This window comes from Augochlora pura, chromosome 9 (genome assembly GCF_028453695.1).
Source record: "Augochlora pura isolate Apur16 chromosome 9, APUR_v2.2.1, whole genome shotgun sequence".
NCBI lineage: Eukaryota > Metazoa > Arthropoda > Insecta > Hymenoptera > Halictidae > Augochlora > Augochlora pura.
Window position 1 is genome coordinate 3,298,848 of NC_135780.1, and position 17,330 is coordinate 3,316,177.

Here is a 17,330-nt window from a genome sequence, read left to right on the forward strand (position 1 = left end):
CAGAAGCAACAAATTATTTTTCCCAAGTCTCCAGAAGCGGTAAATAATTTTTTTTTAAATATCACACCACGGAGAAATTTAATAATTTACAATTCTTTGATAGCCACTTGCAGCTTAAGAAAGCTAATTAAAAAATCTCAAATTTTGTAACATTCTTCCCTAAAAATAAGATGATTTTAGCCACTCTGATTCATGTAATAGAGTTGACCAATTGCTGTGCCTTTAGTCTTTACACGTAATTAATTTCCCACTTAGCGAATATTTTTATTATTTTAATATAAACGAATAGAAGCTTATATGTCTTACTTGACAAATATAATTTTTGTACAATTTAACAAATAGAAAGTCAGTTTTAAGTCGAAAAGCACAGCAATCGGTCTCACTGCTAGTAAAATCACGAATCAAAATCGCTGTTACGTTGTCCCCCGTTCTAAAGCTTTCTTTCTTTTGCAGCGATCAACTCTTACGGTTACGTGAACAACAAATAGCTTGTAAATAGTATTAAACGTGCCCGCGAGAAGGGGTGAAGAGGAACAACTGCCTCCGACAGGATCGGGACTCGATGTTTCGACTGGTTTCGAGGCGATTCCCGAGCAACGCCGGCGCCCCGTCGACACCATCCCGTCGACGCGTCCGCATTATTTATAAAAGAAAAACAAAATTCGGCTGGTTGCTTCCGTCGCCCCTCCCAATCCCCTGTCTCTCTCCGCCGCGTCTCTGTCCCGCGACAATTTGCGCGTGTTTTCTTTTTTCACTTTTCTTACGAGAGGAAGAATGCCGAAGATGCAACAGGTAGACTTAACCGTCGCAGTTGATGTTATTATACATAGTTAGAGTTAGAACAATTGTTCCAATAAATCCGACCGAATTAGCCGATACGAACGGGCGCATGTAATCGAGGGGGGAAAAAAAGAAAAACGACGAAATCATCGGAATCATCACTTACCTGCTGGATTCCGTTGGATCGATCGGTAAAGCGCTGCGAGTTTTTGTACATATTATAAAAAAGATTCATGATATTCTGACTTCGTATTTTTCGTAAAATACATAGATATATATATAAATATAACAGATAGGTGATATCCCGGTTATTGTTGCCAAGATTTCATACATCAATGGCAGGAATCGGTAACAACGGTGAAAGGATTGCGTCGAAACGATTGTCGAAAGTATAGAAAAATGATTTATAATCATATTCGCAGTGCAATCGGTGAGAATACAAGTTTCGTCGGCGAAGTAAAAAATTGATATTTCGAGGGACGAATCCGGCGCTAGACATAGTACTTAATTAGAGTGACGCGGGCAATCGACGACGGTAATTGTACGCTCGTTGCCGCAGTGTCGCCGAATGATTTTCCGTATCGATTCTTGTCGCCGCGTGTCGGTCGCTGTGTGTACACTGAAGTCTCGATTAAGAAACAATTGAGAATTGGTCTACAAGTTGTTTGCAAAAACAATGTCTTTTATTTCACGTACAAAAACCACCGAAATCCTATTCGTCGATCGGCGTCGCTTCGCGGATTAACATCTGCCGAGATATCGTCTTGATTTTTCTCGCAAATCATGTTACAAACACCATCGCCGACGCGTTCGCTGTCTCGAGCAATTTCGCTATATCTTACAGACATATCCAATAACGTTCTAGCTTTGTTAAGATGTACTTTAATTGTTTCCGGGGCATTTTCGAAAGCCAGTCTACCGACTCGACTCTACCGACTCAACACCGCATCTTAAACTAAGTTAAAGTAGTTTTCCAAATATATTCTTTTCTTAATTCTAATCGTGCGAGGACGATCCGCCTCGTTCTCCGCTTCCTTCTGCCGAAATTCATGAGATGACGGATCACGTGACCGCCCGAGTATCCGCATGCTCGTTGTCAAAGGTAAATGGAATTCTTATCGGGCGATCGCAGCGCGATATCCATTCCTGTTGGATGCTGAAACGTTATTAAAAATCACAATTTTAATGGAGAGATACAATGAAACCCGGCACTAAACTTGAAAAGACCACTGGATCCGCGAGCCAGACAAGATGGCCGCTTCCGGCGCGTCGATTACTTGGAATCATACTCGTTAATTGCGCCGCGCAACGCATATTTCAGCACCTGTTTAATAAATTTGTTCGATGACTGGACGCCGCGGAATACAAAAGTTAGAAATTGATAATCGACGCACGGAAGAAATGGTCGTGCAGCAGAATTAGGCGAGCGATTTTCGACGGTTTATTTAATTCGAATTCGTTTACGAGGGAAGTTGCGACAGGGTATATTTCGGAGGGCTGAGAGCGTTAAACGATGAATAATTACGAGGCGGCGTATTCGACGGCGATCGCTTCCGTTATCGACAATATGCGGTATAAGGTCAAGGCCGCGATGGCCGCGACAATATATTCCATCATTTGCAAGGCGATTGTCATCGCTCGTTCGTCAGCGAGACCTCAAACTTGCGTTTCGTAGGATCATCGCGATAAATAATACACACGGTTGCGTAATGACATGCTAATGCCGTGATTACCTGAGACGTGACATCTGACATCGCTCGGCGGAAGAGGGTTAAATGAACCCTCGTGACGTAACCAGAGTCTGTCAGAGATACCGTCGGATCATCCGGAAGCGTAAGAACAAATTACGTGTCGCTATTGAAAATTCTATAAATTAAAGGCAGCGTTCAAAGACTTTTCTTTCCCGACGAATGAGAAATCGTGTTCTCTCGATATTCGCCGGCTGCAGATTTAATAACCCGCGAGATTCAAACTTTGATGAGCGAAAGATATTCGTCGGCTAGTTAGAAACCATCGTGTGCATATCGTGTAGGTTGTGTGGTGTTAAACGTGGGCGATCAATGTACGATAAACTTTATTTCGTTTAGTAAAGCAGAAAGAGAAATATTATATTTGTTAAATGGTTGATACAGAGAACAGTAACAGTAGAAGAAGGTAGAAATAAAAGTTGCACGAGAGAGTACAGAGTAAACATTCGATAAAAAAAGAAGTACAAAATAGACATTCCATCGAAAAGGTACAAAGTAGAAGCTCCATGAAAAAAAAGTACAAAATAGAGACTCCATTAAAGAAGTACAAAACAGAAGCTCCATTAAAAGAGTACAAAACAGACATTCCATAAAGAAAAGGTACAAAATAGAGAGGCACCATCAGAATAGTAGAAAGTAAGACAGCTGTTCACCAGGCTGGTTATGTTTGCCCATCGACGTTCACACAAGCGTAGCTGGTTGCAAGTTATTGTTGTTCGAAGAACGTGTTAAAAAGAGTTAGAGAAGTTGTAAGAAAGGGAAGAGGTGAGTAGAGACGATCGATAGAGAAAGATACGTGCAGAATGTTGTCGCTTCGACGTACAATGGTCGACCGATGTACGTGTCGAGCTTAATTGTTAGTTTTCGGCGAACGGCATGTAAAACCAATGCCGCGGTTTACCTTCGAATTCCTTCTCGAACCAGCAGAAGTACTCGCAGATGCCGTTGCCGAATGGCACTTTCGGCATGACCAGTTCACCGCCGAGGTTGGTGGGCAGACATTTGGCAGTCAGCTGCGTGGCCAACGATTTGTAGTCCGTCCCGTAGAAATGAATCCTCTTCCTCGTTTTCTCCTGAAAGACATATCGGATCGTGAGCAGCGCGGAGTCGCGTCGTTTCGCGGATCAACTGGAACGCGGAGCAATTACGCGAAGTAATTAACGTTTCCGGATCATCACTTTCACCGTGTACTGCCAGGGAGGTTTGACTGTGAGAAGAAAATACTGAGCAATAAAAAGCGACTGGTCTTTTTATAATGAAATAGAAAAGAAACGATTCGTTTACTAAATTTGACAAAATAGAAAATATTAAAGATCATAGACATTTTCTTCGCGGTAAAATAATAGAGAATTTAGAGTAAAATAATACATATTAATTCTATCTACTTCGATTAGATTTGATTCGACATTTTGCTACAAGGAATGTTGCAATTAAAGTTGTCTGCAAGTAAAGTTAACGATTGCTCGTTTTCGTTGTCGGACGGAAAGAAACGTCGGGGAGACTTACTAGAAGGAAAGGTTTGAAAATGGCGAAAACCATATTGAATATGTATGGCTGGTTCACTATGTGGATGCCCTTTAGACGACACGGCAGGCATCTTTGCACCCACTCGGTCAACGCCGCCGCGAAACTCGGCGTGAAATATGTTACTTGACTCAGCGAGAATCCATCCATGTTCAGGATCGCATGAACGCCGGCGATCTGAAACAATGGATGCCAGAGGTCAGTAACGAAACAAGAAAATAAGAGTGCGACTGTGGACAGAGCGTGGAACGGAAAACCGAACGACCGGTGCCCGGTCTGTTAAACGCCGTCGCGAGGCGTCCGTGAAAATAAGCGTCGATGACTTCGCACAATACGAGGACAAGGTGCACACGATTATTAGCTTAAGAAGAGGTATATCGATATTCTGCGGAATATTTGCGAACTTTGATCTCGACGCTCGGAGTGTTAAACAAGCGAGCCTTTCTTGTAGAATCTGTATTTCCGAGTCAACAGATTCTACACACGATACGCGTGTTCGACAAGTCGACTTGGACACGGTAGAGACGGCTGATTAGCAGCGTTGGCTAATAGAATATTCGAAATTCGACGAGACGTTTTAAAAAGCATAAACAAAATGACAGCCATTTTTCTTATTCGGTGGTTATTTAATTAACAAGGTTATATAAGTCTGATGCTTGAGAAAAATTAGTAGGGCAGACCTGGGCATAGCGAGTCTTTGTTTATAAAATTAAGATTTATGTGATATAAAGTTATATGCTAAATTTATTTATCGGGACAGTGGTAATTATATCCTTTAAATTATTCATGATAAAGTACTATGAGTAAATATTTTAGACTACTCTATGGTTATCTATGGTTATTTTCAAATATAACACTCTAAACTACTCTACGATTATTTTAAAATATAACGCTTTGAAATTATACGGCCAAAATATTGAAATATAATTAGAATACATTTTAATATCATTTTTATCAAAGGTGACAATTTATATCCAAACTTCTCTGATTTAATTTTCCACCTAGCCAATTTTAATTTTTGCACCGGTCTAACCTAGATCAAACGCAACTGCATCACTTTCCATTCATTAAAGTGTTGTATATTTCGCAATTATTACGCAGAATTTATACCTCGCTTAACAATTAGCAATTTCAATAATTAAAATAAGGTTTTATATATATTATATCGTACTTCTTCATCTTGAATTTCTACAGACCTGTGTCTTGGGTTCCGCCATGGCCGCATCCAGCGCCAGCATAACGCCCCTGAACATCTCGTCGATGCTGATCTGTTTAGGATTCCATTTCTTTCCAGCATTGACCAGCAGTATCCTGCAACCCTGAGGCGTGCGTTCCGGCATCGGCACTAATATTTCCGAAGACAAGACCTTCTTCTCTTTGCTTGGCAGCAAATTGTTACAATATTTAGGATAGTTCACCCTGTACTTGTAGAATCTCTTCATCTACCAAAGCCGATAAATCGATCAATTCTTTCGTTTCTATCTCTTCAACCCCTTGCCGTACTCTAACGAGTCAGACTCGTGATGGAGATTTCTAATAATATGTTAAGTTGAATATATGTTATAGTATATATATGTATGTAATAGTATATGTTATTTTAAAAAATTTTATTTTATTCTCTTGTCTCTAATATTTAAATGTGCGAGTAGATGTAAGCACACAATTAATATAAAATTCCTTTTTTCTACGAAGAAATTAGTGGGATCATTGAAGTTCTAATCACGGTAATTATAAAGGAAATGGCACGGCAAGGGGTTAATTTCAGAGACCGATTCGAGGACTTACCAGCTCGTAGGCGCTCTTCGGGTACCATTTGCAAGGACGCATGAACTTCTGGTAGAACTCGTCGTCGTCCGGGACCTCCAGATCCGGCTCGTCTGGGAACGAAAACACGAAGTTCAGAGGCCATCTTTGCTCTCGGTTTTCCTCCTATCGGCTAGGAAACGTAGCGCAGAGGAGCATAGTAATTGAACGGCGCACGGCCGCGCGATCGCAACCGCAAATCACTGCCGGCTTCGCGATGATTATTGCTTCCAATCTTGTTACACGAGTCACACCCATGTGCACGGTCCGCGTGCAATTTTATGAACGCTGAGATCTTAAAACAGCTGCGGAACTTCGATCGTCTAAATTCGAAACTAATAGTTCAATTTCTTTTATTTTTGTGTACCATTCAAATTCGTATATTACTAAAACCTCTTTGACAAGACCAAAGTTAATTTTTACTATATTTTCACTAACTCTTTGTTAGTTTCAATATTAACATTTAGTAACCTCATGTGACTGTCATAAAATTTAGATGCAATGCTTGTAACTCTATGCCTGAATAAACAAGGCTTCCGATGTCCAAAGATTAATTATCGATAAAATAAAATAAAATGACAGATCGAGATTTTATCGAGGTCCTTTTACAGGACAATTTTAATTATAAAAATAAAAGAAAACCTAGTTCGGTTACTCGAGGTTTCACTATAGCATGAAATTGAGTTTCTTCAAACCGCTGTTGACGAAACGTAGTCGCGCCGTAAAACATTCACCTAGGAATTTATGTGCGTACTAGAGAAGCAAGATTTTCCAAGTGAACAGCATCCATTGTCCGAGGGTCCTGACATTTATCGCCGATTCGTTTCCGAATCGCTTCTCCGCGATCCTAAATGATCTCTCCGCTGTAGAAAGTACATAAATCTCTCCCAGCCTGGCCATCGCCAGGCTGTCACTCTCGGTTTCGAGAAAAGGTGTACCGGCGACCATGCGGAACTTTCATTTTCATTGAGCAGGTTCCACGGCGAACTATACACTTGATCCGGGACAGAAGATTGAAAATGAGAATACAGATTACACCTGTACGCTTCCATCGAGATCGCTGTCTGGATCGGTAAATGAATTTTGTTATCTTAAGCGATCGGATATCGTATTGCTTGGAGTTTATAATTAAGACTGTTGATAAATGTTCTATCGATTGTTCTGTTTGGCGGAGGCAATGTTATATCTTCGTTGTTGCTAGATATGGAATTTTAGAATGTTGGAAAACTCCAGATTTGGTAGTTATCTCCATAAAACAATTTCGTGACTTCGTAAACACTAAAAATCGATCATTTGCGACAGAAGTGTGGAAATTGCAAAGATGCAAATATTGTGAAAGGACAGCTGCAAATCAGAAGAATGGACTGCAAACTGTTCGACAAAATATGATTTCTGTTCTTATCTTACATGAGGTTCTTATCTCACAAAGAGAGTTATTAAAATTTCGCAGATTGAAAGCGAGACAGACTCGTATTGTAGATTTCACAGATAAGTCGATTAAACGTGTTATTTATTTCTTGTTAATTGAAACAGATTCTTTTGTCGTCGAAATCATTTAATGAAAATAATTGTCTCGTTCTACTAGAAAAATAACAATACTCGAACGGCGGAGCTTCTGGCGGATCTTAGAATCATTTGTCACTTTGTTTATCTATTTTTACAAATTTATCTTTCAAGGTATTCCTCCTAGATAGTTTGTCTGTAGACAGTAATTAATAGACCACGGATTTTGCGCATTTACGGCAAAAATAAGTGTAACGCAGAGTATTTTAATTTATGAAAATTGCTAGAAGAAAGAATAGAATTTTATTTAGCTCCTGGTTTATACAATCGGCGCAGATTAGTTTTATTTTGAATAAAACTCGCGGTCTAGTAACGAAACGTGTGGATATTTCACTTAATTGTTAGGTTGTTCGATATTTTTGTAATAATATTTTATACCCTGGCTCTAAATGCACAGCAGCCTCGCCGTTGGAATGTTAATATTAAATATACCGAGCTCTAAGGACGACTATCATGTTTTATTCGATAATCATGACAAGATTGAATTTAGTTAGACGTTTTGCTATTTTTATTATAATGTATGCTTAGATTAAGATATTCATTCAATTATTTCCTACAAAAGGATCTTCATTCAACTCCAAGAGTTTCGAAAAACAAAATTAAATGTTAACACTTTATCGACCGATTATTCAGTCTTAAATATTTCTGTTATTACAGCTGCTATCATTTTCATATTTCCACAACATTAGCATTAAACAATATTTATTTTATCTATTTTACTTATTTTCTTTTCATTTTACTTAGTTCATTAATTGTTAAAGATACATGATATTTTAACAAAATTATATAATATTGCAGCTGGTAGCAGCTCAACGTTAAGTTTTAGTTTTATTTTTTATTTATTTTATAAATTGCAAGAGGTATCTAATATTTCAGAAATTATATAATAATATTCAAGTTCACTGTGCTATAATCTAATACTCTTATCTCAATAATAGATAACAAATTATAGGTTGCCGTGACAACTAACTCGCAGGCTACCTACCGATCAGAAAAAGAATCGACTTATAGACAACCGGTCGGCGAAGAAGTGCCAATCAACGCGATTGCGAAAGAGATCGTAATGCAAGGGGTTGAAAAGACCGGACCGGCCTTAATAAACCCGGTGGAACGCCAGAAAAGGAGACCGTGGAAAAAAGGAAGCTAAAAAGGGACAGGCATTCGATCGACTTGACCCAGATAAGACGATCAGCTGCCTCGAGAGCTCGTCCGCGAGTGTAAACGATCTCGGTGTCGAAAGTGCGACTACCCAAAATAAAAAGGAAGAATGAAAAGCGAGAATCGCCACGTAATTACCTTGGATCAACACCCTGATGTCCTTGAGCGCCTGCTGGACGACTTCCGGCGTCTCCCTGAGCTCCTTCTCGGCTTTCTCCTTGTAGAACTCGCCGCCGTCGTGGAGGTCCGACTCGATGATGAAGTCGTCGACCTTGATGAAGGGCGGGCCCCTAACGGCGGTCTCGTCGCCATCTTGGTCCCGCTGCCGCGACATTGCCGACGGGTCGCTATCCTCCGCGGCCCTCTTTCTCACCGTGATCTGTCGGACATACATGATGAACTTCCTGCTTCACCGTACTGCTCCTCAAACAATCCCGAACGAACGATCCTCCCGAGTGTCCCCTGTGTTTTAATTGTGTGACGCCTGTTGCGCGCGGTATCTCGGACACCTTGCGTCTTGCTTACGTCTTATCTGTTGGCTGTTGTGGTGGTGGTGGTGGTGGTACTTATTGTTGTGATGGTGCTTGTTGTAGTCGATGTATAGCTGTTTGGTGTTGTGTGGTGTTATGTTCAGAGATCCTCTCGCGCGTGCCTGTGTCGCACCTGACCGTGTACACAAGGGTTCAAACGTTATACGGCCGCTCGGAAAGCCGCGTCACCGAGCGGACATCATTTTGTTTCGACGACGCGCGATTCGACTATGCAAGAAACGACAACGGTTAATTTTTCGTGCTGCTTTCATGCTTGTGACTTGTGAAGTGTACCGGGTGCTCGGAACGTTTTCGGGCGACAGTTGCAGAGTTACACCTGATTGATTCGAAAGACTTTTGGACTTTTCGAGATTGCTTCGGCGATAGAAGCTGTCCGCGTTCGGTTATCGACGCGCGCGGACTTTGTTTCCGAATCATTTCTGCGTTCTCAGAATATCAGGCAGACATTTTCGATACAGTGTAGATCGTTTTCTGATTAACCCCTTGCAATTATTTGTCTTTAATCCTCTGCACTCGAAGACATCACAACTATAAATATAAAATAAGTTTTCTGACTCGTAACATTTCCATTTTCAATAATAAAGTTTTTAACAACTTTTTAAATTTGAGCTTTGGTGATATCTGTAAAGATAATCTTAGAACTTGGTATAACAATTTTAATAGCGCGTCAGAGTCTGACTTCTATCGTCTTTATTACCATCTCTAAACTTCGATAACAGAAGAATTCAATTTTATTTCTATTTAAAAGAAATTAATAATATTCATATTTAATACATCTTTCATGGAATATTTATCACGAGTCTGACTCGTTATTATAGTGCAAGAGGTTAAGCCGATCTTGTACACAATGTTCAATAGAAGTAATCGATTTACGGGGACTTTAATCATTGAAAATTTAGTATTAGCATAAATCATTTCCCGATTAGAAACGAATGAAACCGGAAAAATAAGGAAATGGAATTTCAATCGACCAGAGGAAGACCGGTAGTCAAAGTCGCTGACGGGGAAAATTTTCTTTTAATCGAACGCGACCGAGCCGTCCGGGATAAAAGACAATGATCAGTTGTCACGTGACGAGATATTAGCAGTGGGAGATCGATGCGTGTAAGCGATTTGCCAAGCTAAACATCCATCGTAGAAGTGATCGGCTCTCATGCACCGCGCAGAGTCTATTTAAAGCCGAAACGTTCCGTTCTGCCCGGCTATGCGTGCTCGGCTATAAAATCGATTTCTAAAGCTGTCGATCAATATTTTTAATCGATTTCGACACTCTTCGTTGCATCCTTCACCACGTGTCATCGTTTCAGTGGCAATTTTCAGTGCAATAAATTCAACCATTTTTTAATTCGACTCCGAAGATGCTCGCAATTTTAATCGATTAATCAACTGCCGCCCTTGGCATTAATCTTTAATAGAATCGAGTGAAAACGGGAGTGTTATTTACGAAAATGTGCATCTGTCGTGCATTGGAAATAAACGGAAAATCGGTGTATGAAAATGTGTAAAATGCGGTGACGAATTTTTGTGCGTGTGCGTGTGCGTGTCGGAGATTGTGTTGTTAGTGTCGCTGCAAGAATCAATCGTAAGACAATAGAACCTCGATTATCCGGGTTAACGAAATTTACATAAATGCATCGATAATTGAAAAATATTGACTTAGTCACGCTAGAACTACCGAGCATTGAACGTGACTTGTGGGAATGTAAATATTCATTCAAGAATGTCATTATATATTATAACAATAAGAAAGAAATAAAGAAATATGCCTAAATATTTCTCTCAGAACTAGTTTTATAATATCATCAACTGTAAAAAAAAAATAGAAACCAAGTTATTTTAACTAGTTTGATAGTTCCAATGTTAATGCATACAAGAAATCGTTTTATAATAAAGAATGTGCCAAAACATTTCTCTCAGAAGTAGTTTTATAATATCAACAACAGCAAAAAACAAAATGGAAATCAATTTATTTTCTCTAGACTGATAGTTCCAATGTTAATGTATACAAGAAATCGTTTTATGTATGAGACCTTTGATTGATTTGATTCTGTTATTGACAGACCGAATAATTAATGTTCTATTGTATTCATTATTGTAGCCATCTATAAATAATTCTATTCTACAGACTATGTGCGGTAGTAAATACCCTTCTTTAAAACACAATCATATGACGCAAGTATGAGAAAAAATTAAATCTTTTGAGGTGATACTAAGACCTCTTCCGCACGTGGTATGTTAACCCTTTGCACTCGAAGCCACTTCAATTGCAAATCTAACATCATTTTTCAGACTTCTAGTGTTTCCATTTTACGTAACAATATTCCTATTATGCATGTGAAATTGAGCGTTGTGACTCATATAACAGTTACACCTTAAACAATTTTGAAATCTAAGCTATGGCGATATTTATTAACCCTTTGCACTCGAGTGGTGACTCTAAGGCACCACTAAAAATTGTTTTATCATGTCTCAAAATAATTTGTATATTATCATTGTCATCTGTGTTTAAGAAACTATTAAAACTGCAACTGCTCTGCGAGTCACGTGACCCAATTTCATATGAATAAAGTGCAATAAGTCGTATAAAATGAAAATACTATAAATCATAGAAACTATGTTGGAATTTTAGGTAAAGTGGCTTCGAGTGCAAAGGGTTAAAAATAATTTTGGAACGTGTTACAACAATTTTAACGGCGCCGCAGAGTCGCCACTCGAGTGCAAAGTGTTAATAATATTTGCCTGGCCACGTCACGATGAACGAAACGCGACCCAGGTAACCTAGTAGAAGTCCCAAAACCACGCAGAAAAATTATGCATGCAACGTTTTCGAAATCCTTAGACATCCAGTTTTGGACACTGACGTCGCCGAATGACGCAGCGGCGAAAAAATGCCGTGCAGAATCCCGCCGCGAGTTCTACGACTGGATCAGTTTATTGTCTATGATTTATCACCGATACCGGCTGACTGAAACGAACCGTCCGACCATGAACCGTTTCCATTGCCCCGTTGCATTTCCAATCAACGATTAGGCAAAGCGAATCGATCGAAGTGCAGCCGCGTGCAAAGTACGTACACCGGTCATCATTCTCATTCTTCGTCCAACGATTCTAATACAATGATTCACGGCCCGATAAAACAATGAAAACAGCGTCGCTTAACCCGTCTACGCGCGACTCGCATCTGCGTACAGATTTCTGTCCACGGCCGATACTGATTCGCGGCAACGAGAATCTGCGCCGGCTGAAAACGGCGCATCCCCTGGTCCCCGTTGGACCGCGATAATTAATCGATTCAATTTGCTCGCGATTTCACAGTGCTCGACTATTGGCGATCTATTTGCGGCGGGTTTATCGGCGCTGATTCAACGATCCCATCGAGACGCTTCGCAGCAAAAAAATGCGATAAGATCGTCGGGAATGCCTGTCGTTCGGCTGCGTGGAAACTGACCATTGTCGCGTTACTGCGTTGTCTGCTGTTTGTATTGAAATTATTCACGGTTATCTTGAAAGGAAGACGACCTCGGGTAAGAATTGAATACAGAACAATTGGTCGACGAAACGTTTCGATATTTTCGCGTCCCGGCGTTTGTTTGAAAAATCGGCCAGCCGTGAATGAATAGTAAATGTTAAATTAAATGAATGAATGTTCAATCTACCGAGTATTAAAAATGACAGATCGATGGAACTGAATTTATTTGGATTTTCTATAATTTTTCTTTAGATTAATGTTAAACCTACCGAGCATTAAAAGTGACAGAATGATGAAACAGAATTTATTTAGATTTTCTACGATTTCGATTATAATCGGTGCTTGGATCGAGAAATGTATTCAATTATTTTCTACGATAATGACTTTGTAATTTCAACAATTTTAAAATCCTGATCGTGAAATCTGCCGTTTTTAACCGATAATTAAAAATGACAGAGCGATGAAACTGAATATATTTAGATTTCCTACGATTTTTATTACAATCGGTTCTTGGATCGAAAACTATATTCAATCATTTCGTGAAAAAGCGGCTTTGTAATTTCAACGATTTTGAAATACGTAACGCGAAATCTGCCGTTTTTGGCCGGCTCTGTTCAGCGTTAAGACCTTGATCCAATTAATTTAATTCACAGAAACAAAGAGAGCAGACAGAAGCGCGCAGCTTATCAGCTCTTTGTCTCCGGGCAGTATTACCGCGCGATAAGCTTCGCGGAGCTTCCGATCTAACGTTTACAGAAGCCCGGAACAAGAAAGACTCGGCTCGCCGGAGAAAGTTCGTCGCGCTGCGTTTTCATTTCCATCCGACCGTGATTTTTGCTCGAACGTGACTCCGAACTCGTCTCGTTCGTTCTGTAACGAATCGCGACCGCGGAAAGGCGTCGCTACGGGAAATATCGGTTCGGGAAAATCGCGGACGCCGGCGCGTTCCGCCGGTGAAACCTTCGCCTCGATCCGGTCGCGATGATTCCGCGTCGTTAGGGAGCCCATTCGAGAGCAGTTTCGTCGGCGCGAAGTTCGGGCGAGACGATCGCGAAGTTCGGGGGAGACGCGCCGCCACGGAGGGAACCGAGAGTCGAAGTAGGAATAATCGACGGAAGTTCGATTAACGGGGCTGCGGCTGCTAGAGTCCTCGATCGAGGGCTTGAGGTACCGAGGAAATTGTAGCAGCGTCGATGGGATTTCAACCGACCCATGGAATTCCAATCGATCCATAGGATTCCGGCTTTAGAAAAGTTCTTGACCTTCCGATGCTTGCAGCTTCGCGTTAAAGAATCGTGCGCTGATAAGTCTCGGCTTGAGTTGAAGTTTGGTGTCTTTAGCACAAGCAAGTCGAATCTATACTTTAACCCTTTTAGTGCCGGAGGGCCGATATATTGGCCCGCGCTGCACTGGCGAAAAATGCCTTATACTTATACCTCTGTTATTTATGTAATTTCCAATGAATATAGAACAATTGGCGTCACTGTTTCATTCTCAATTTCGTCCTTAATACACTGCTTTTTAAATTATGTAAATATTGCTTTTCGTTTGATTTTTATGAGCCTTTTTCCAAACCCTAGTAATACCGTGAAATCTGGCTTTTTCGCTCGGCACTAAGAGGGTTAACAAAAGCAAGTTGAGTGTATACACTGTATCAAAAAGCTCATTTTTCTTTATATTTATTTCCTGTAATATCGTAAGAGGAAAACTGAAAACGCGTTCGTTCTCCAATACCGTACAACTTTAAATAACCGGAGAGACGTTAAAAAATTTTTCTCCTACTTGTAACCACCATAGATTTGTAGCTTAAAGTCTCTGCTTTGCAACGAGCTTCGAAAAATTGATCTGCGATTTTTTCGGCGATTTTACGAACCAAAAATATAGAACAGATTTGGAGAATCTAAATCTATTAAAATAGCATGCCCTATATCGTTTCGAATAATTTCAATGAAATGAGTAACAAAAATCGCGTCTTAAATTTATTTAAAGTCATTATAAAGAGGAATCTACAGTCTTCAAATCCGTGACGAGTTCGTCCACGAAGAAAAAGTATCGTCGTTACCACAGCTTTTCCAATTTGAAGCCGCGAAAAAGCCGATCACCGTTTCCGACATTTTGCTGTTCAATTAAAACGGAACATCTAATTATCATCGAATACCGCGATCGAGGATGATAGTCAGAATTCGCACGGCTCCGATCGTTACGTTGCTATACATTCAACCTAATTCATTATGTAAGTTCGCGTTTGGTTGACCTCTTATATAAATTACTTAACCTGCGGGCGTCGAGTATAAACAAATCCGAATTGCACTCGACTGTGTTGTCGAACGATGATTAGTAATCTGTTGCCGCATACATTTTGTGGAAATAAAAATAGTCGAGCGAGATGGAAAAGTTCCAGAAACGTGTAGGAACGATGTTAAAGCGGTTCATTAAAATTGCTGCGAGGAAAAAGTGTCGCGGCAGATTTAAAATGAATGTTTACACGCTCCAAATATTTCAATGACTGAAAGCTCGAGTATGCTTCAGTGGGATGTTGCCGAATGAATTTCTTTATCCGAGCGCATTATAGCATTTACTCGACCGTGGAGCGAAATTGTTTACGCGCCTCCTTTATCCGTTAATGTAACTCATAGATGGACGCTTCCAGAGACGAACAAAAATCGGAGATAAATTTCTCGAAGCACTTTCACTTGTTGAATAAAATTTCAATCTCAATGTCAAGCGAATCGTCAAATCGCGGACGGTAATAAATCCTGAGGATTGACGCAATTTAAAAAAATACTGCGTAAATGTAAAACGCGTTCACGTGTTGTTTTTTTTCACGTGATGATTTTCAATACCGTTTGTTTTTCTGTGATGCATTAATTATCTCCAACCAATTTCGATCGACGTCGAAATAACAATGAAAGTGAATTTAACGTTTCGCGTTCGACCGGCGACTCCAAGATCCCGCACAAAATTGTTATGCAACGCTGCAAACTAATTGTAACACTATCAATGTTTGTATTTTAAACAACTGTTAAAAGTATAATTATTTGAAGAATTGCAAATTCAATTTGATGAGTGTACAAAATGCGCCGGAGTCGTGGAAAATGAAAGCGAGGAAATCAGTTTTGATTTCTTAGTTAAATTCACAAAATGTTAACACATCTGCGAACATAATCTCGCGATATATGCGACAGAAACATTGATCAGCCGGACAATTTGCAACTCGAGCTGAGAAAGATACAAGTTAGTCACCTAAAAATGTCAAGTGATTTAACGTGAAACAACAGATCCGTAAAAGCTCGATTAAATCGATAACTTCCCAACTACTTCGTTAAACCATCACTTCCACGAACACAATACCCTCAACTTTGCGATCCGCGGAGCCTTCGGCTAGCAACCCTCACCAACATTAACACATTAAACGCGGGAGTCGTAGTACTACGATTGATCTCGACTGTAGCTTAAAGGCGGGAGTCGTAGTAATACGATTTATTAGTTTTTAGTTCCTTTTTAATATTTCTTGTAGTTTTAAGCGTTTAAATAAACTTTTGTAAGACTAAATTTTTTATGGTTACACAAAATAGCGCCCGCTCTAGGACGAAAAACGAGTCAAGATCCCCCGCCTTTAATGTGTTAATATCCCGTATTTCTCAATTTGCAAGAAGCAACAATAACAACGCTGTACCTGATTAAACCGAGGAGAATCCTCTAAAACTCTGTCGAGCGTGTCTCGCCGGGCTTCCCGTAGCCGAGCGCGAACGACTATGGCACTGAAACGCTCCTCGGTCAGCTGGTGGATAGTTTCCGGTTGGTCCGACCTCGCTGAGGCCGCCGTGACGCGTTGCGTTCTCAGGGAATCGCGACGGCACCGTCCAAAGATATTATACTCCACGTCGCGGGGGAATTCTCTGGATCGAGCGTGGCCAGGAGAGGTAAAGAAGAAGGAGGAGGAGAAGAGGAAGAAGAGGAACGCCTGGGCGGAGGTGAGCGCAGGGAAACAGGTTGTTGCACGCGGACAGAGGAGGAGGACCCAACGTGGCCAAGACACCGGCGAAGACTGCCTCGTGCGGACGCCTCGCTGTCAGAAATCGGCTGGAAAGCGGCCGACCGCGACCGGATCGGCCGTTACTCCCACCTTTTTCCGGGCCGACGGTCTTTTTCGTGACAGCGAGAACTTCGGTCGGACGATGCTCGGTCGCCATGAAATTTTGATCGTGACCCCCGCGGGTGTCAAATGTCGGCCATTCAACATAGTCGGTGACCCGACAATATGCGAGGCTGGTGTTCGCATTGTCACGAAGTCTCCCTCGCCGCCGGCTCGATCTAACGGTTCCGCGACGCTGCCTCGCGGGAATCAGGCTCTCCTCTCCTCTCTTCCTTTTTCTCGCGATCCCGCGAACGCCGCGCTTCCTTCGCCAGGCTACCGTTGCTCGGATACTCGGGAATTAGGGCCATCCGGCCGCCATCTTGAAGGCGGTCCAGCTCTCGCGTTCTAGCTCGGTCATCTAACGTTTCGAAACTGTCGTTCCTCAAAACGACTCTCGCCTCCGAGCAATCGAGTCGTTTAAATTGTCTTTTTTTCTTTTTTTTATCTGCCGGATTATTTAGGATGATTTTTGAAATTTTGGGACCCGTTGCTTTCGACCCTCCAAACGCCGTGTTGCTGTAAAGGGTTTCACCGTATCATTATTCAAAGAAAAACGCTATAAAGAAAATAGGATATATAATGTACTATAGATTTTT

At 40.9% G+C, this 17,330-nt stretch overlaps 2 protein-coding genes across 10 annotated transcripts in view; one reads left to right on the forward strand and one right to left on the reverse strand.

The window, feature by feature from the left end:
* LOC144475160 (alpha-tocopherol transfer protein-like) overlaps positions 1-1,457 on the forward strand; it is a 33,216-nt gene extending 31,759 nt beyond the window's left edge. For all 7 annotated transcript variants that reach the window (XR_013494811.1, XM_078190758.1, XM_078190760.1 and 4 more), the window contains exon 5: positions 454-1,457. Coding sequence is in view for 6 of the 7 variants with exons in the window: in XM_078190758.1 (XP_078046884.1) it covers positions 454-488 (35 nt within the window). In the remaining variant the exon portion in view is untranslated. The remainder of the gene's footprint in view (positions 1-453) is intronic.
* Positions 1,171-16,657, reverse strand: LOC144475159 (alpha-tocopherol transfer protein). 3 transcript variants are annotated; one of them, XM_078190753.1, is made up of 8 exons: positions 16,273-16,657; positions 9,102-9,239; positions 8,715-8,955; positions 5,838-5,929; positions 5,249-5,494; positions 4,035-4,229; positions 3,430-3,601; positions 1,171-1,936 (listed from the first exon to the last, which is right to left on the reverse strand). In XM_078190753.1, exons 3-8 carry the CDS (start codon positions 8,908-8,910, stop codon positions 1,896-1,898), a joined length of 942 nt encoding a protein of 313 aa, XP_078046879.1. In that variant the 5' UTR covers positions 8,911-8,955; positions 9,102-9,239; positions 16,273-16,657; the 3' UTR covers positions 1,171-1,895. The 3 variants fall into 3 exon arrangements, with proteins under 3 accessions (XP_078046879.1, XP_078046878.1, XP_078046880.1); XM_078190752.1 differs by having other exon boundaries at positions 8,715-9,239; XM_078190754.1 differs by lacking the exon at positions 9,102-9,239 and having other exon boundaries at positions 16,273-16,656.
* Positions 16,658-17,330: the final 673 nt, after the last annotated feature.